The 22,362-nt window shown below is 33.9% G+C and overlaps 2 protein-coding genes across 2 annotated transcripts in view; one reads left to right on the top strand and one right to left on the bottom strand.

Moving 5' to 3' along the window:
• The window catches only part of nt5m (5',3'-nucleotidase, mitochondrial), a 339,382-nt gene that overhangs the window by 297,436 nt on the left and 19,584 nt on the right, over positions 1 to 22,362 (top strand). The window lies entirely within an intron of this gene.
• The window catches only part of LOC120464359 (arf-GAP with dual PH domain-containing protein 1), a 29,117-nt gene that overhangs the window by 5,115 nt on the left and 1,640 nt on the right, over positions 1 to 22,362 (bottom strand). The window contains exons 2-9 of the mRNA XM_039653777.2: positions 13,606 to 13,736; positions 11,653 to 11,744; positions 9,743 to 9,825; positions 6,181 to 6,293; positions 5,959 to 6,105; positions 1,079 to 1,162; positions 587 to 649; positions 299 to 370 (exon numbers count right to left, since the gene is read on the bottom strand). Of these exons, the coding sequence (XP_039509711.1) occupies positions 299 to 370; positions 587 to 649; positions 1,079 to 1,162; positions 5,959 to 6,105; positions 6,181 to 6,293; positions 9,743 to 9,825; positions 11,653 to 11,744; positions 13,606 to 13,736 (785 nt within the window). The remainder of the gene's footprint in view (positions 1 to 298; positions 371 to 586; positions 650 to 1,078; positions 1,163 to 5,958; positions 6,106 to 6,180; positions 6,294 to 9,742; positions 9,826 to 11,652; positions 11,745 to 13,605; positions 13,737 to 22,362) is intronic.

Here is a 22,362-nt window from a genome sequence, read left to right as displayed (position 1 = left end):
TAATTAATAAAGCATATTACGACACAATATTATTTACAAATGCCCATTTTTTTAAATAAAAAAGTTAAATAAAATGTTAACGTAGTTAAACGTACTGCATTTAAAATAATAAAATAAAAAAATGTATTATATTATAGGCCTACTATAAATATAACACAATATAATATCGTACAGTGTAATTTTCTTAATTTTTAAAATGTCATTACACATGATGATCGCATGTGCTGGTTATGAGTTACAAAGCAACTTGGAAATGGGATTAAACCCGAAAAACGTCTAAATATGAAGTTTTCCTTACCAAAGGATCTTTAAAGTACATCAGTCTCCTGTCGTCCATGGTGAACCAGCGCTTCTTAAAGCCCTCTGTGTGCTGAAACATCATCAGCGTTAGCGTTAGCATTAGCATTAGCAGGAGACGGTACAGTCAGCAAGGGCTTTACTCTGGGACCGTACATTACCTGGCTTAGCACTTCATTAATAAATAAAAGCACATGCAGTATTGATTTCACTTAAACATGATTTATTGTGCAAGAAGTAAGTGTGTGATATGAACAGTGTTGTGACACACACACACACACACACTCACCCTCGGGCCGGTTTTCTCCATATATCCTTCCTTCATGAAGTTCCTGGTCAGTCTCGGCACCAACTACACACAGATGAAGATGCTTTTAAACATATAGGGGTATTGATATAAAACATATTAATATTTCATCATTTCCATAATATCATGATTATATTAGTAACTGCAAAAACAGCATTATTGTCTTTTTTACCATTTAAAATGTGAGAAGTTTATGTACTATAAGACTATGAAATAGTTACAATTTAATAATCTGTATTAACTGCATTGCATTCTGTTAAATATGCTTGGAAATATACAGAATTATACAACGTTCAGATATGTTGTCTCAAAATAACGATTAATATCTTGTAATTTAGCTTCTCAAATATTTACAAGATTAACAGAAACTGTGAGTAATCAGTGTGTGTGTGAGAAACGTCTGATGTAGAGCGAGTTTCACACTCATAGCTCATGTTTATGAGTCCGTCGCTGGAGTAAGTTTGATTCACGTACGTCCTCGTCATTAGCTCCAGGAAACGCCACCTTCTGGTAATGAAACCGCGCGGCCCGGATCGCAGTGAACCAGTCCACCATTTCCTGCACACACACACACACACACACACACACACACACACACACACATTTGGTTATCTTATTTGGAATGACCAATACTGATAAAAACAAGACAGCATCCAAATATACAATACAATACACACATCGACAATACACACATCGACAATACACACTTAGACAATACACACATCAACAATACACACATTGACAATACACACTTCGACAATACACACATCGACAATACACACATTGACAATACACACTTCGACAATACACACATCGACAATACACACTTCGACAATACACACTTCAACAATACACACTTCGACAATACACACTTCAACAATACACACTTCGACAATACACACTTCGACAATACACACATCGACAATACACACTTAGACAATACACACATCGACAATACACACATTGACAATACACACATCGACAATACACACATCGACAATACACACTTCAACAATACATACATCGACAATACACACTTCAACAATACACACTTCGACAATACACACTTCGACAATACACACTTCGACAATACACACTTCGACAATACACACTTCGACAATACACACTTCGACAATACACACTTCGACAATACACACTTCGACAATACACACTTCAACAATACACACTTCGACAATACACACTTCAACAATACATACATCGACAATACACACTTCGACAATATACACTTCGACAATACACACTTCGACAATACACACTTCGACAATACACACTTCAACAATACACACTTCTACAATACACACCGACAATACATACATCGACAATACACACTTCGACAATACACACTTCGACAATACACACATCAACAATACACACATCGACAATACACACATCAACAATACACACTTCGACAATACACACTTCGACAATACACACTTCGACAATACACACTTCGACAATACACACTTCAACAATACACACTTCGACAATACACACTTCAACAATACATACATCGACAATACACACTTCGACAATATACACTTCGACAATACACACTTCGACAATACACACTTCGACAATACACACTTCAACAATACACACTTCAACAATACACACCGACAATACATACATCGACAATACACACTTCGACAATACACACTTCGACAATACACACATCAACAATACACACATCGACAATACACACATCAACAATACACACTTCGACAATACACACATCGACAATACACACATCGACAATACACACTTCGACAATACACACATCGACAATACACACTTCGACAATACACACATCGACAATACACACTTCGACAATACACACTTCGACAATACACACTTCGACAATACACACTTCAACAATACACACTTCGACAATACACACTTCAACAATACACACATCGACAATACACACATCGACAATACACACTTCGACAATACACACATCGACAATACACACTTCGACAATACACACTTCAACAATACACACTTCGACAATACACACTTTGACAATACACACTTCGACAATACACACTTCAACAATACACACTTCGACAATACACACTTCAACAATACACACTTCGACAATACACACTTCAACAATACACACTTAGACAATACACACATCGACAATACACACATTGACAATACACACATCGACAATACACACTTAGACAATACACACATCGACAATACACACTTCGACAATACACACATCGACAATACACACTTCGACAATACACACATCGACAATACACACTTCGACAATACACACATCGACAATACACACTTCGACAATACACACATCGACAATACACACATCGACAATACACACTTCGACAATACACACTTCAACAATACACACTTCGACAATACACACTTCAACAATACACACTTCGACAATACACACTTCAACAATACACACTTCGACAATACACACATCGACAATACACACTTAGACAATACACACATCGACAATACACACATTGACAATACACACATCGACAATACACACTTAGACAATACACACATCGACAATACACACTTCGACAATACACACATCGACAATACACACTTCGACAATACACACATCGACAATACACACTTCGACAATACACACATCGACAATACACACTTCGACAATACACACATCGACAATACACACATCGACAATACACACTTCGACAATACACACATCGACAATACACACTTCGACAATACACACTTCGACAATACACACATCGACAATACACACTTCGACAATACACACTTCGACAATACACACATCGACAATACACAAATCGACAATACACACTTCGACAATACACACTTCGACAATACACACATCGACAATACACACTTCAACAATACACACATCGACAATACACACTTCGACAATACACACATCGACAATACACACATCGACAATACACACTTCGACAATACACACATCGACAATACACAAATCGACAATACACACTTCGACAATACACACTTCGACAATACACACATCGACAATACACACTTCGACAATACACACATCGACAATACACACATCGACAATACACACTTCGACAATACACACTTCGACAATACACACATCGACAATACACACTTCGACAATACACACTTCGACAATACACACTTCGACAATACACACTTCAACAATACACACTTTTTTAAGATTTTGATGTTGTTAAAAGGGTTATTAAAAACATATTTCTGACTATTATTCCATCCGTCATTAAAATAGAGTTAGTTGTCTTTCTAATGGTAATTCTTCATCAGTGTGTGTGTGTGTGTGTGTGTGTGTGTGTGTGCTGGTGAAAGAGGAACAGCATTTTTAGCACAAAACCACTGGCAGAAGCGCCATCTTGACCAACAGCACAACACACACACACACAGTCCCACACACACACATAGACAGACACACACACACACACAGTTTACAGTTTTGTTTACAGTTTTGTTCTTTTCTCATATTTAAAATACTTAAAAGCATAACATTTTTTCCTCTTATTTTTATAGTTTAATCAAACAAAATCAAACACTCATCACTTTCAGCCACTGCTGCATATGGATAATCATAATCAGTAATATGTAAATCTTGAATGCACTATATGTCATAAAAGTGTTTAAAAAATGCATATTTACACATCAATAATGCATAACCAATGTTCTAGAAAATAAGTTGGAAAACTGCATTGTTGAGAACAAAAAACAGTAAGTCGCATCTTATTATTATTATTATTATTATTATTATCATCATTATTTAGAAATAATGTAAAATACCAGTAAATGAATCCAAGTATTTTATTTACATTTTTTATTCCGGCATTTTATTTCAATTTTAAATACATTTTAAATTAAATGGTTTTCAGAACAGAACAGGAATGGAAAATATGCTGCTCTTAAATAGGTATTATTATTATTATTATTAACAATATTAATTAAAAACGATAAGCATGAATGTATTCAAAGCAAAACTGAAACTGATGATTTATCACAACATTTTTTTGTCAAATCAACTTAATAATAATGATAATGATTTTTTGATGTGTTTTTGTTTTGTGTGGATTTATGTGGTTCAAGCATAATATTTAGAGTTTCTGTTCATTAAACCAATCATTGTATATTAACTCTATTAATATTTTATTTCAGCCAGGTCACTACCAGGTCATTTACTTTGACCAAGTCATTTTTACAGTGAACTGAAGGATAGAAAAAATACACAAAATAAACGTACTTCTCTCTCATTCACGATACATTTATGACTTATATCCCGGAGAATATGAGATATTGGAGCATTCGGTCAGGATGAGGAATTGAGGATTGATGCAGTTATTTTTATATTGTTATTTTTATTAATAAGCGCCGGAGGAGGAGGAGTTATTCCAGTCGGTATATCCGTGAACAAAGATGAGTGAACCGTCAGATATTGTGTTCTGGATAAAAACATATTTTCAAGATTTGTAATCACAACATTTTTTCTTTTGTCAAATCAACCTAAATAATTTATTTAGTTGAGATAACTTATTATTTTGAGTCTCTGATGATTAAATCAATATCCTTCATTGTATTAACTCACTTTTTCCAGTTCAATCAACTTAAAATTTTAAGGCAACCAGGTTACTTACTTTTTTAAGTTAAACCAACAATATTTTTTACAGTGTCGTAATCACAAAATTGTTTCTTTTGTCAAATCAACTTAAATAATTTATTTAGTTCAGATAACATATAATTTTGAGTTTCTGATGGTTAAATGAATCTCCTTCATTGTATTAACTCACTTTTTACAGTTCAATGAACCTAAAATTTTAAGGCAACCAGATTACTTACTTTTTTAAGTTAAACCATCAATATTTTTTTACAGTGTATGGGATATTGGAGCATTCAGTCAGGATGAAAAATTGAGGATTGATGCAGTTATTGTTATTTTTATTAATAAGCGCCGGAGGAGGAGTTATTCCAGGCGGGATCCGTGAATAAAGATGAGTGAACCGTCAGATATTGTGTTCTGGATCTCACACAGTATCATATCACTGTAAAAAAATATTTTCAAGATTTGTAATCACAACATTTTTTCTTTTGTCAAATCAACTTAAATAATTTATTTAGTTCAGATAACTTATTATTTTGAGTCTCTGATGATTAAATCAATCTCCAGTTCATCAACTTCATTTTACTTCATTTTTTAAGTTAAACCAACAATATTTTTTTTACAGTGTAGTCGCGTGTAAATGTGAAATGTATGAAAAATTCAAGAGCACACACACAAGTCAAAGGGACATTGTTGAGTTATTAGCAGGTGTGTGTGATACCTTACTGTCCTCATGGTACACGAAGATGTTCCTGGTGCTGTTGTCTCTGAGATACGTGATCTGCAGGCCGCAGGGGTTCCCGATCTTCGCCGGCTGGAACGCAGCGTTCAGAGTTTCAATCCGCATTACAGCCTTCGGCTCTCGAGCCTGCGGACAGAAGACATAGCTCAGTGTGTGTGTGATTGTGTGAGTGTGTGTGTGTGTCAGAAGGACAGAACTAACGTCATGTTTGTTGAAGTACTTGAGCGCCCCCTCTCTCTCGGACAGGATGAACTTGCGGCTGAGGAACTGGCCGTTGTCTCGTCCGCGTTTCCACAGATAGCCCTCTCTGTAGCCTGAAACACACACAAGCTGAGTCTTTTCTACAGTCTATCAATATCCACATCCTTAAAACATTTTTGTAAAACAGGAAGTTGTAACGCACTGTACATGACCGAAGTTCAAACAGAGAAGAATAAAGAAATACATGTTTTTAGTATTTCTGTGGTCACACTTTATTTAAGGGTCCAATTCTCACTATTAACTATGACTTTTGCCCAAATAAACTCATAATTACTGCTTATTAGTATTGTAGGATTAAGAGAATATGATCATGCAGAATAAGGCATTAATATGTGCTTTATAAGTAATAAACAGCCAATATCATAGTAATATGCATGATAATAAGCAAGTTCATAGCGAGAATCGGACCCTAAACTAAAGTGTTACCTATTTTGCTATACTGTATATATATATATATATTAGGGCTGTGCAAAAATTAATTGTGATTAATCGCATCCAAAATAAAAGTCTGTGTTTACATAATATATTTGTGCGTGCTGTATATAATTATTTTGTATATATAAATACACACACATGCATGCATATATTTAAGAAAATGTGCTATTCATGTATAAAATATTTATATTTATATAATATTGATTATGTATTTATATATACACTGAAAAAAAATATTGTTGGTTCAACTTAAAAAAATTAAGTAACCTGGGTTGCCTTAAAATTTTAAGTTGATTGAACTGGGAAAAGTGAGTTAATACAATGAAGGATATTGATTTAATCATCAGAAACTCAAAATAATAAGTTATCTGAACTAAGTAAATTATTTAAGTTGATTTGACCAAAGAAAAAATGTTGTGATAACAAATCTTAAAAATATTTTTTTACAGTGTATATATATACAGAATTTAAGCGCAAATAATTCTTAAATATATACATGCATGCATAGGTATTATATATACAAAATAATTATATACAGCACACACAAATATATTATGTAAACACAAATATATAATGTTAACTTTTGCACAGCCCTAATATATATATATATATATTACTAGTAACATTTCTAATAAGTACTAGTGTCAGTCTCTAATAAATGTGCCCTAGTATCTTTAATAATAGTATAATGAATATACCATTATGCAATAAATAACTACTAGTATATAAAAAATATGTACTAGTCACAATTGGAATACATAGTCAGACCTGAATAGTTGATATCTGAATGACAGATTCCCATAAAATGGCAAAAATTTGAAATATGTTTCTAGTTACTCGTCACTATTAGAATCTATTTAATACGTTCCTAAAGAATAAAATGGAATAGTAGTAACATTTAAAAATGAATGTCCAACTGAAATATTTAAGGAAAAAGATGTTTTAATATTTAAACTATTTTCATGGTACTAATATTCACTGTGAGTGTGTTTCTGTCACACACACAGACACACACTCACACTTGCACACGCACAAAAAAGTTAATATTAGTACCATGAAAATAGATTCAGTAATAAACAGCTTTTCAGTTGTACATTCTTTGAAGTTTTTTTTAAATGTTAAAATCGTAACGATTAGAGAACATTCTAAAGTCACATTGAATGGAATGTTCAGATAATCAAGAAAGAATGTTTTTAAAAACATTTAATAAACCGTATGTTTAGAGAACACTCAGAAATAACGTGTTCATAACTTCATTGAAATGTTAGTAAAACATTCTTAAAATATATCGTTTGTTAAAAACTAAAAAAATACACAAATTAAAAGATTATTTGTTTGTTAAAATTGTAACGTTATCCCAGACATTGGTGAAATGAACTTTAAGCAGATTGATGCATTTAAGAAGCCTCTGTCTTCCAGGAAATCGGACAGAGGATCCTGATGACTCATCCTGCACTACAGAGGCGTCCGTCCAATCAGACGCTCCGGAGAAAGCGAGAGAGGGTTCAAGCTGACGCTGGGGTTTTTAAAGCAACAGTCAGAGTAAATCTGGCCCTAACGAGCGCTAACGAGGAGCTGTCGTTCTCCTCACCAATCCCTCACTCTCATGACCTCATCACTCCATCAATCACTCTATTGATTAGCACAGGAAACACAGCGCACACTTCACACACACACACACACACACGTTACTGTACACTCACAGTACTCTATCTATCTATCTATCTATCTATCTATCTATCTATCTATCTATCTATCTATCTATCTATCTATCTATCTATCTATCTATCTATCTATCTATCTATCTATCTATCTATCTATCAGTCTTGAGTAGTATCTCCTCTTCTCTGTGAGCCGGAAAGCATCAACATGTGTAACGAAACTAGAGCGTTGATTAAAACTGAGCAGTTTTAGAAGTGTGTGTGTGTGTGTGTGTGTGTGAAACACGAGATGTTAGATATAGAGATTATGAGAGAAGCCTTTGATCTTTATAAAGATCTCGTTCTGTTTTACATTATAACGGTCAGTTCAGAATATACAAAACATTCGCATAAAAACACACGACAACAACAAAGGAAATATCCCACATCGTTTCATATGACCTGAATATATGATAAATTAATACAATATAATATAAAATATGCCAGTGTGTGAGTATTTATATGGTAATTGAATTGTATTATATTTTTTATATTACAGTAATTTTATACATAAGTGTTATAGATGTTACATTTATATACATTTGTTATAACTATGAAAAAAAATTACATTTTATCTAATATCAACAATGTTTAATTATGTGCATGTAAATATCTAAGGCAGAAAACTGATCAAAAGTGACAAAAAATACATTCATTTATAATGTTACAAATAAATGCTGTTCTTTTGAACTTTCTATTCATCAAATAATCCTGAAAAATAATAAATACCACAATTTCGACAAAAATCAGCACGACTGTTTTCAACACCGATAATAATCATAAATGTTTGTTGTTCATCAGATCCTCATATTAGAGTGATTTGTGAAATGATGCTTTGAACACAGGAATAAATTACACTTTATATTTACATTATAATAATATTTCACATTTTTACTGTATTTTTAATCAAATAAACCCAGAAGAGACTCTTTCAAACACACATATTGTATACAGCATATATCAAATGCAATAACTCATAGTATGAAGTGTGAATAATGCCGTTTACACACACTGCAAACATACCATCACACACACACACACACACACCAGTTTCAGTGCGAGTGTCGGAACAGTGCATCACATGAATACGCATGTGTGTGTGGATCATCGATGAGATCACTGTCAGCCAATGAGATCTCGCGGCACAATAAACAAGAGCGTAACAGGATATTGAAGATGATATCGACACTCGCGCTGTTAATGTGCATCTCATGAAGAAGCAAACCTCCAGAGAGAACGAGGATGACCTCATAGTGCCATCATCCATGTGTGTGTGTGTGTGTGAGAGATGAGAAAGTGAGCTTGACCTTATAGTGCCATCATTCACAGCAGGAGGAGTGTGTGTGTGTGTGTGTGTGTTCTCTTACCTGCAGAATACGGCTCTTGTCTCTCGATGTGTATAAACTCCTGTCGCTCATACTTGGCTCGGATCCACTGTTCCCTCAAAATTCTGCAGATAAGAAAAATTAATGTGTCAATATTATATTACAACTGCACAGAGAGAGAGAGAAGTGTGTGTTTGGCAGCTGGTGTAAACTAAAGCATTAATTCACTCGATCGCCTCAAGCCTTCAGAACTGCTCGGATGGCCGTTTCCTTCATTAATGCGTGTTTCTTTGAGTCGTCAGACTGGCGTATTTCTCAAAAAAGGTTTATTCATCACAGCAATGCACATAGAAATGCACAAATTGACCAAATCCACACATAAACGTTTATGATTTCAGCAAAATTTCACAAAGAAACGGCAACAGTGACATTTTGAAGTAGAAAGACTGCAATATGTATTCAGGACATAAATATTTGCACGTAAAATATACATTTGCAGTTTTGGAAAAGCAAATTTATAGTGTGTAAAAATTCCAAAGAAAGTTCTAGTCTCATCTAGTCAAAAATATATATATATTTTCAATATTTATTATCACAACATTTTTTCTTTTGTCAAATCAACTTAAATAATTTATTTAGTTGAGATAACTTATTATTTTGAGTTTCCTTCATTGTATTAACTCACTTTTTCCAGTTCAATCAACTTAAAATTTTAAGGCAACCAGGTTACTTCATTTTGTAAGTTAAACCAACGATATTTTTTTACAGTGTACCAGCAAAAAAAGCATATTTATCACAGCAATAAAGCCTTTATTCTTTTACCTTTTATTGAATGCATTGTTTCAACAACATCCCTTACTTCTGTAAAATGAAATATTTCCAAGATTTCGAAAAATCGGAGAATTATTTCAAACGGTCAGAGATTAAACTAGAATAGATCATGTAATAATGACTTTGTGTGTTTTCACTTCTGTGATTTTATTTCACATAATTGAAAATGTGTGTCTCACAACTTGTTTTACTGCCAATAATTACAAATAAATGTCAAGTAACACACTGAAATTTTTTTAATTATTTTTTTAATTTTTAATTTTTTATAAAAATTTTAATTTTTTATTTATTTCCTTGTAAATAGTACAAATCATTTTTTACAGTGTGTATCCTTTAAAATAATTATCTTACAGTCAAACAATTATTAAAATGAATATATTCAGCATTTGAATAAGGTCTTTATTAATTTCATGTTTGCTTTGCAATACAGACCTGAAGTTTAGAAAAATAAAAGTGTAAAAAAGTACTTTTTTTTATATAAAAAACCCAAAATATCACTCTAAACAATGCTGGGTTGTTTTAACCCAAACTTGGGTCAATATGAACAAACCCAAATGTTGGGTTAAAAATGTACCTTTTTAAATTACATTTTAACCCAACATTTGGGTTTGTCCATATTTGACCCAAGTTTGGGTTAAAACAACCCAGCATTGTTTAAAATCAAAGTCTTTTGTCTAACTGAGGTGTTTAAATCACAAAACCTAAATGTAACGCAATGTTCAATTTCAAAGCGGTTTTTCACAGGCTGTATTTTGAGTTTAAGAGTCAAGAAATAAATCCCCATGGATGATGATAACTGAAATATGAGGTGAAAAGCCGCTCTACAGTTCACAGACTGCATGTGGACAGAAGATTTCAGCACATCGTGAAACGCAACACACACGCAGGAAGGAAGGAAGCAAACATCTACATCACTGTACCACATCTTCTCCAGCCATGTGAGAAAACAGTGTGTGTGAACACTGAAAACCCCCACAATGATGCCGATGATGTCAGAATGACCACAAGAAACACGCGAGTCTTAAAGAGGCAGTGCACTCGACAGGGAGCAGATATTTTTAGAATAGCACACTCCCTCGGGTACTACTGATAATAACAGGACTAGTGTGATTGGGTCGTACCTGCAGTCTGTGAGCGAGGGCCGGTGATAGAACGGAGGAACCTGCTGTTCGTACTTGGCCTTCGCCGCTTCGTTCCCCACAGAAGAGATAAACTACAGACAGAGAGAGAGTTTTTTTTACTTTTAAGGGTCTCTAAACAAAATTAGATGGACATTATAAAATAAAAAAAGGAAGAAAAATAAATGAATGAGTGAAACATCACACAATGAGTATTGTTTTACCAGAAAATATTACTCAAATATAATTTGCAAACATTCATCAGTCAACGTTATAAATACACTGATTAACTCCCCATCTATATTTGAACATCTCCAGATCATTTATCAACTGAGAGAGAGAGAGAGAGAATACATGCATGAGTCACCGGTGCTTTACACTGATGTTAAAGCAGTAGTTCACTTTAAAAAAAAACTTTTGCTGATAATTTACTCGCCCCCATGTCATCCGAGATGTCCATGTCTTTCTTTCTTCAGTCGAAAAGAAATTAAGGTTTTTGATGAAAACATTCCAGGATTTTCTCCATATAATGGACTTCAATGGGGTCCAAACGGTTCAAGGTCCAAATGACAGTTTCAGAGCAAACTACAAACTGTTCAAAAGGGCTTTAAACGACACCAGACGATGAATAAGGGTCTTATCAAGCGAAACGATCGCTCATTTAATAAATAAATAACAAAGTTTAAGTTTTATAAGCTCAAATGCTCGCCTTGCTCTGTTCTGTGACGCGCGCTCATGACTCCTGTTCGAACTCGTTCATCAAAATGAACGAATCTTTTTTCAAATCATGACTCGAAGGGTCCTTGATAAGACCCTTATTCATCGTCTGGTGTCGTTTAAAGCCCTTTGAAGCTGCACTGAAACTGTCATTTGGACCTTGAACCGTTTGGACCCCATTGAAGTCCATTATATGGAGAAAATCCTGGAATGTTTTCATCAAAAACCTTAATTTTTTTTCCACTGAAGAAAGAAAGACATGGACATCTTGGATGACATGGGGGTGAGTAAATTATCAGCAAAAGTTTTTTGAAAAGTGAACTACTCCATTAATAACACTTCTTCAGTAAAACACTGATGTTCACTATCAGACGTATGTTTTCTTGTCACAAAAAGAGTGTGAAATGCATGTAGGTTATATTATTTTAAATATATTTTAAAGATAATTTAAGTTTTTTTTTACACATTTTAAGCATTATTGCATATCGAATAGCGTATTATTTAATGAGTTATCGCATATCGCATTTTTCTTCAATATCATGCATCCCTATTAACCAGTGTAGGGTGTGACACAGGGTTTCAAATTACATTTTTTTTACTCACAGACCAATTTGGCTACAAAATTAGAACTTCTACTAGGCATAAAAAACTGAAAAAAATAAAAAAATAAAAAATAACCAGATTACCTATGTCACAGCATATATATATGTACTGTATATATATATATATATACTGTATATATATATAATACAATTTTGATATAAACCATTTTTTTGGTAAAAGTTTCTATTGGCCAAGTACGGAACCGCAGGGTTCTATATAGAACCCAGAGGAACCCTTTTTTAAGAGTGTATAGAACATTTTAGGGGTTCCAAATACGTAGCACTGATAGAACCTTTTAAGGTTCTATATAGAACCTTTTCTTCTAAGAGTGTAGCATTCTTGGCCCGTTTCATCATCGCCCAGTGAAATGGGATCTGAGCATTAGTAAGCAACCCTGATTATTCAGAACAGCGTTTTTTTAATTGAATGCAGCGTTTGCTGGTGCTCTTATCGATCATTCAGCCGTTTGATGGTTCTGTCAATCACGACTCTGTGAAGATTATCACTAACATCAGCTCTCTTCAGATTCACAGGCTCATGTTGTGCACTAATGCTTTCATCCTCAATCTTTCATAGGCAAAGAGCCAGTGTGTGTGTGTGTGTGTGTGTGTGTGTGTGTGTGTGTGTGTTCCTCACCTCGATCTCTTTCTCCTCAAACGCGTCCTGTGTCACAGACTTCACCCGGCTGAGAATGGGAATACTTCTGTGTATGAGTGAACATCCCTGACACACAAACACACCGAGAGTCACCGACACCCAGTCCGGCTCTGAGGAACAACAGAGGAACAACATTCACACACACCTTCGCTAATCTGTCATGAAATATGAAATATGAAGACTCCACTACTGGAACATCATCACTCGCAAAAACATTTAGGCCTAAAATTAGTTTTATTGCATTTAAATTTACACTTTAGTTTAGGGTCCAATTATCACTATGAACTATTTGGTTATTATCATGCATATTACTAGCATATTAAGTGTTTATTAGTACATATTACACTCTCAGAAAAAAAAAGGTACAAAAGCTGTCACTGAGGCTGTACCTTTTCAAAAAGTACACTTTTGTATCCAAAGGCTGCATATTAGTACCTTAGTGGTACATATTAGCACCTAAAATGTACATATTAGCTCATGAAATGGACATATTATCACCTAAAATGTATATATTAACACCTAAAATTGACATATTACCATCTAAAATTTACATATTAACACCTAAAATTGACATATTACCACCTAAAATGTACATATTACCACCTAAAATTGACATGTTAGCTCATGAAATGGACATATTAGCACTTAAAATGTACATATTACCACCTAAAATTGACATGTTAGCTCATGAAATGGACATATTAGCACTTAAAATGTACATATTAACACCTAAAATTGACATATTACCATCTAAAATTTACATATTAACACCTAAAATTGACATATTACCACCTAAAATGTACATATTACCACCTAAAATTGACATGTTAGCTCATGAAATGGACATATTAGCACCTAAAATGTACATATTAGCACCTGAAATGGACATATTAGCTCATGAAATGGACATATTAGCACCTAAAATGTACATATTAGCACCTAAAATGTATATATTAACACCTAAAATTGACATATTACCACCTAAAATTTACATATTAACACCTAAAATTGACATATTACCACCTAAAATTGACATGTTAGCTCATGAAATGGACATATTAGCACCTAAAATGTACATATTAACACCTTTAATTGACATATTACCATCTAAAATTTACATATTAACACCTAAAATTGACATATTACCACCTAAAATGTACATATCACCACCTAAAATTGACATGTTAGCTCATGAAATGGACATATTAGCCCCTAAAATGTACATATTAGCCCCTAAAATGTACATATTAACACCTTTAATTGACATATTACCATCTAAAATGTACATATTAACACCTAAATTTGACATATTACCACCTAAAATGTACATATTACCACCTAAAATGGACATATTAGCTCATGAAATGGACATATTAGCACCTAAAATGGACAAAAGTTTACCTTTTGAAAAGGTACAGCCCCAGTGACAGCTTTTGTACCTTTTTTCTGAGAGTGTAAAATGCATGATCATATTCTTCATCTCTTAATCCTACAATACTTACCTCGCTAATTATTAATAAGCAGTAATTATGAGATTATTGAGGCAAAAGTCGTAGTTAATAGTAAGAATTGAATCTTAAACTAAAGTGTGACCAAAATTTCCATCCGTTTGGATGAAGCATAAACAAACTAATAAACTTAACATGAAGAATATTTGTCAGTCATGCATAAATACAACGGGTACGATTTCTGTAATAGTAGAAATAACTGAATAACCCAGGTGTATATATTTTATCATCAACAAACCCAATTTGTTTTAATCTCATGCATTTTAACTTGTTTCACAGCTAGCCATTAACTAAATACATTTTACTTTAAACTATTCCGATAAAGTTCATAGCTAAAAAGGTAACCATTATTTGTGCACCTCTGGCACTTTATGCAAATTCTAAATATATAAAATACATCAAAATGATATGATCATTAAGTTGTGACACCATTTACATTTCAACTTTTTTTTATGTTAAACAAGATTGAACTAATAAAAGTCAGTGTATAAACACTGAAATAACTTAAATACCCAAGTTGATTGCACTTAAAAATGTGAGGCAGCAACTGTGCACTAATTTGATCATTGCATATTTTGGATGGTATGCAAATTAGCAATGCTATAACATTTATTTTTATGCATGTGCAATTGGGACTGTTAGTGGAGGCCAAAACACAACCGCTGTGTGTTTGTGCTCCTATCACAGTGAATGCTGAGGTGAGGCTTTATAAACTGCATACACAAACCACAGAGGTCACTATAATAATAATACCGTTAGTCTGAAATGTCAAACACAAGCAAACCCACAATAAGAGGGCGACAGAAAGTCACACATACACACTGTTTGATCACACACACACACATTGTGTCACAGTTTGACACACTTCAGGTGCGAGTGTTGCTAAACGCTGAGCCGTGAGCGCTGAAGGCATGGGAGTTTCGGCTGTCGATGTGACAGAACAGGCACAAACTGAAAGTCAGGTTTTTTGACTTCTAAAAGTGATGCAATCCACGAGAAACTGTGTCATATATGAGTATCACACACACACACACACACACTGCGTGGGATTAAACAGTGCAGTTATTGTTTGAAGGAGAAAGAGGGGCGATTGGAGAGACAGAGAGCGATACAGAGGCTTGTGACCAAATGAAATGGACTTTGTTTGGTCTTTTACCCACTTTTAGTTCTCGGCTGGCTGGTTATCTGATCGAGGTGTGGCTCTCTGCTACCAGAACACACACCTTTGTGCTTGTAAAGTTACACAACACACACACACATGAGCACCAAATGCAGATTCACGTCCTCTTTCTTTCGTGCAACACGAAATTAGACATTTTGAAGAATGTCCAGGTCGCTCTTTTACTTACAAGCTTCAAAACGGACACATGAAAGAGCAACTTTATTCACTAGAAATAGATTTTTCCAGCTGATGAACAATAAAAACATTCTTTAAGGAATTGAGCATTTGAAGAAGACAAAACTGCATTGTGCTTATCATGTTGGTGAGGACGCGAGTTATCTTTAGTTATCGTTTTCAGCGTGAAAAGGCTTTCAATCAGATTCACGCATACCGCTTTTGTGAACAATAGCCGCGTTTCCACTGCCGGGCCAGGGCCGGGCCGTGCTAGTGCGTGCCAGGGCCAGTCGCGTTTCCACTGTCACTTCCGGGGCTTGATCGGGGCTTCCTCAGGGCCAACGGCCAGGATTTCTGGCCCGTCGAATACCTTGGGCCAGAGGGGGCCAGCTCGGGCTAGAGGCGTGCTCAAGGTAAAAGGCGGAGTTTATCGGTGTTATGGAACGTTATGATCTGAAGCAAGATGCACATAGGGGTGTCCATGTTTAACCGATTAACCGTTTAAAATTGCATAACATTTATTATGTTATAATAATAACATAATATGACCCAAATGTTGCGCATTGTTAGGCTATATATAGCTACATATCGACGAATTTTCAGATATTTGTTTGATTTTTTTGCCCCTTAAACATTTAAAATATTTGACAAATTAATATGAAAAAAATATATATATTTTACTTGTTTTCTGAGGCCAAATTAGAACCTGGAAATGATATTTTCCCCGCAGTGCTGAATGAGAAGAGCCGTAACCACAGCCTGGGATTTATGGGTGATTTATAGGCTATAATAAATGTGTCTGATAATAAAATAATATAAAATAACGAGGCATTAATTGTTTATTAATAAAATATTGTTTTCTAAATGATTTTCGGCTAAAAACATATCTCCATCTCCGGATGCACATTTAGAGAGAAATTAAGCTACATAAACATAGAAGATATTGGCTTTCGATTCGAATTTGTTCGTTTTAAATTGGACATTTAAAGTGTTAATCTACAAAGGATATAACCCCTGTAGACTAAAGCTTTAAATGTCCAATTTAAAACGAACAAATTCGAATGCGGTGGCTGTTTCAGGTCTCGCGCTTCAGTTCACGGAGATCATGAAGCGCGCATTGATTAATTGTTAAAGCACAGCGTTTTCTTGTTATAAATAAATTTATTTGCGAATAATGTATTATTATTTTCTGTATGACCAGAAATTAAAGAGTATTTTAAGTTGTTTCCACTAAAAGAAATGCAATGTTCACATGGGCGTCTCGCAGCCATCAGTGCATGCTCCACACACACTGGATATGCGCTGATATTTGTCAAAAATATTGTGTTTATTTGTGCTCTGTTCCTTTTTTGGATAAAAGGCGTCTTCTATATGCAGCCTAATAAAATGTTACAATAATGATGATGATGGTTATTATTATTATTATTATTTGCAGACACGGAGTTTTTGTGAAATGGACGTTTTGCTTATTTTCAATTGGCAATTTCAGTTTGAAGGGTGATGGAAATGGGGCTTTAACTGCTCCGGCTACTTGCTGCGTTTTATTTCTATAAATTAATTTCGTTTCAAATGGGGTCCAATCAGTTATTAAAGGTGTTAAAAATTTACTCTGTATCTCGAGGTTGCGGCGCGCACACTATGCACCGAGTATTAACCGATGGGCCTCGGTTAACGATTAATGAATAACTTGAAAACGTGCCCGCAGCCCTACTTGTTATATCGCGCAAAAAAATCGCTGCTTGAAATGGAGAATCGCCTGTACTGGTCTCGGGACACTATTGCAGCCACTACGGCAGTTGAGTTAATATACATGCTATCTTCCTAATTTAAAAAATAAATTAATTCATACCCGCTGAAATGGGTTGGGTTTTATGACGTTTGATCCTGAAAGGCGTGTTAGGGGTGGGGTCTGGGGCAGCGCTGTGGGGCTACTGGCCCGGCAGTGGAAACGCAAGCCCGGTGCTTGAGGCCCGAGGCCACTAGCTCGGCCCGGCTCGCTGTTAGCTCTGGCCCAGCCCTAGCCCGGCAGTGGAAACGCGGCTATTATGAAACAAACCAGACCATCTCGGTAAAAGCCTTTATATATAATGCATTTTTAATGCATTAATTATGCCTTGTGGTGCACCTTACAATGCATTGTATGATCTCATAAATTATTGTAACCACAGCTTTATTACAGTAATACTATTGTTAACCCTTTGAAAGAAATCTGCGAATATTATAATGCATTTTAACTTTGGTTACAACTAGGGCTGTCAAACGATTATTCGCGATTAATCGCATCCAAAATAAAAGTTTGTGTTTACATAATATACATATACGTATATATATATATATATATATATATATATATATATATATATATATATATATAAATACACACACATGCACGTATATTTAAGAAAAAAATATTATTTATATATCAAATATTTATATATAAATATTTATTATTAATATAAATTATATATAGTATATAGATGTATATATATATACAGTATATAGATGAAAATATTTCTTTAATATATACATGCATATATATATATATATATATATATTTATATATTTTTTATATAAAAATGTGTATTTATATATATAAAATAATTATACACAGTGCACATACATGTATATTATGTAAACACAAACTTTTATTTTGGATGCGATCAATAGTTACAACTATTTAATGCATTTTAATGAATGCATTTGTATTGCATTATGCATAAATGTTACCAAAATTTCTTCTTTTGTGTTCCACAGAAAAAAGTCATATGACAAAAATCGTTGTTGTTATTTACATTGAACTTCGAATGTGCTTCACATGATCGATAACTGCATTACACAAACGTCGGCATGTGCTTTGACTCGTTTCATCTGATCAGTGTCCGGTTGCATAAACTGCTCAGACTAGTCTTACAAGTTAGTCGTGTTATTTTTCTATCTTCGACACTGATTATATGTCAGCTGCATAGAAAAGATAAAAAGTAAGACTTGACTAACCGCTAGTTGGCCAGACTAGTTATTAAGTCACAGTCTTAACATGATGACTATGTTTATGCATCTGTGGAAAGATGGTAATGGTGTATCGTGGATGATTTGCATGTGCTCTGACTTTTACTCACTGTGTGAAATAAAGCGAGCAGGCGTGTAGAGATTGAGTGCACTGGGTCAACGGCTACACTAACAGCAAGAGGCGTCTCAGACCGCTGGTTTCTCCATATAGATCGCGTGTGCTGCTCTGAGGCTTCAGTTATTCTGGGTATAAGCCACATATCTTAAAGATTTGAAGTCTGCCCTATTTATAAATATGTATTTGTGTGCATAAAGGCAAAAAGTGTTGTGATGAGAGTGCAAGAGAGAGAAAGACCAAAAAATTAAATACATAAAATCGAAGGTGAAATGATGCAATGGGTAATAAGTGATTCCTATGACATCAATTTCTGTAAAGTTTATATCGCCCTGTGTTCATAATATTCTTCTCAATCGTCTATAGTGTATGTCGGGCATCCAGGGGACGACGCTTTTCATCCGATCTAAAAGAAAATGGCGTTTTCTGTGAATCTATGCACCTTTTCTTCCGCTTCTCTAATGCGGTGTACCCCAGGGCTCAGTCTTAGGACCCTTGCTGTTTTCACTGTACATGCCTTATTTTTCAGAAATACAGCACATCTTATCAGTGTTATGCTGAAGATTAAGACTCTTATTTCCTTGTGAGTGTAGATAAGGTTTTTGTTCATATTTGTATTTTTGCCACACCTCAAGTGTGAGAGATAGTAAAAGTGATTATTGCCGGCTTCAGCACAAGACGCAGTTTTAATGTTCTCTATTTTAGGGAATTGTATTTACTATTTCACAATGATGTCTGTGAAAACCCTCCCATGATGCTCTCTGTCTGTCAAACTGAGCCAGACTTGTGGCTTTATGTAATAACAGAAAGAAGTCGACCAGTTACTGACATCAGGGTAAATATTAACTAAAATTAAAACCAACAAAAAACATTTTCATTACTTGAATTGAACTAAAATATTTTTTAAAAAAAACCCTGTAAAGTTATTTTATTTCAAGTGGTTGCCAAAACAACTTTTCTCAGTTTTATTTAAATTAAAGCTGAAGTACTAAAATTACTTATAATATTTAAAAACTAAAATATTTTTAAAAACCTGATGAAAGTGACCAAAAAATCACAATAAAATTATTAAAATTACAAAAAAAAAAAACAGAATATACCGGTATATATATATATATATATATATGTAAATACACCAAGGCTATTTATTTATTTTAACTAAAACACACACACACACACACACACACACACACATATATATATATATATATATATATATATATATATTAGTGCTGTCAAACGATTAATCGCGATTAATCACATCCAAAATAAAAGTTTGTGTTTGCATAATATATGTGTATTTGCACTGTGTATAATTATTTTGTGTATATATAAATAAACACACATGCATGTATATTTTTAAAAAAATATTATTCATATATCAAATATTTATATTTAAATATAATATAAATTATATAGAAATCTATATACCGTATAACAATGACAATATTTCTTAAATATATACAAGCATGTGTGTGTATTTCTATATATAAAATAATATTATACATATTATTATTATATTACTATATTATACACAGTGCACCCACCCACATATATTATATAAACACAAACATTTATTTTGGATGCAATTGATCGCGATATATATATATATATATATATATATATATATATATATATATATATATATATATATATATTATCATTAATCACCAAGGTTATTATCATTAACTAAAACTAGATTTTTATTACTTAAAATAAAATAAACATTAATTGAAATAGTAATAAAAAAATTGAAGTAATAAAATAATTAAAACTAAATTAAAAAACTAAAATGCAAAACTGTATAGACATTGAAATTTAATTAAAAATAACAAAAATGAAATTAAAATAAATATGTTTTAAATCTAATTCAAATGAATAACTAAAACTAGTATATATCTGTGATACTTGCAGTCAAATCGATTAATCATGGTTAATCGCATCTAACAAAAGATTGCAAATATATATATATATATATATATATATGAGTGTGTGTGCACATATATACATATATATATATATATATATATATAATTATATGTATATACTGTATACACGCACACACACACACACACACACACATATATATATATATATATATATTTTTTTTTTTTTTACTTCTATGTTAGATGCGATTCATCAATTTGACAGCACTGAAAAAATGGGTTGTGAAAAATATGTAGGGGTTTCTTCCATCACTCAAGACATGCCTTACACACACACACACACACACACATAACGAAAGTGAGGAAAACAGAAGTGTGGGATCTCTTCACCCTATTCACCCTGAATCATCTGAAGTGTGTGTGTTTGTGTGCGTGTGCGCGAGTGTGTGTGTGTGTGTGTGTGAGTCACACAAAGAGAGGGTGACTCAGCTGTATTCTCGGCTCTATACCTCCACAGCTCATGTATTTGGCCGCTGTTTGGGTGAAAAATAGATTTCCTAATATTAATGATCTCAGTGGCTCAGATACAGTGTCACACTGTACATATTTCCCTGCACTGCAGCTTCAGTACAGTATCACACACACACACACAGTCCTATTAAAGCCGTAATAATATGGTGACTCTCACAAGAGGTTTCTGGGATTTTTGCCCAGCGTTGGATATCAGCCCGTATTACGACTGCAGGCCGGAGGAAAACAGCATCACACACACCACCAATGACACACACACACACACACTAACCTGACCCCTAAACCTAATCACACACACACACACACACATTAACCCGACCCCTAAACCTGCCCATCACACACACACACACACAC

Source organism: Pimephales promelas, chromosome 17, assembly GCF_988280905.1.
Source record: "Pimephales promelas chromosome 17, fPimPro1.hap1.1, whole genome shotgun sequence".
Taxonomy (NCBI): Eukaryota; Metazoa; Chordata; class Actinopteri; order Cypriniformes; family Leuciscidae; genus Pimephales; species Pimephales promelas.
The sequence above is the reverse complement of the archived record's forward strand: the minus strand, read 5'-3'. Positions and strand labels throughout refer to the sequence as shown.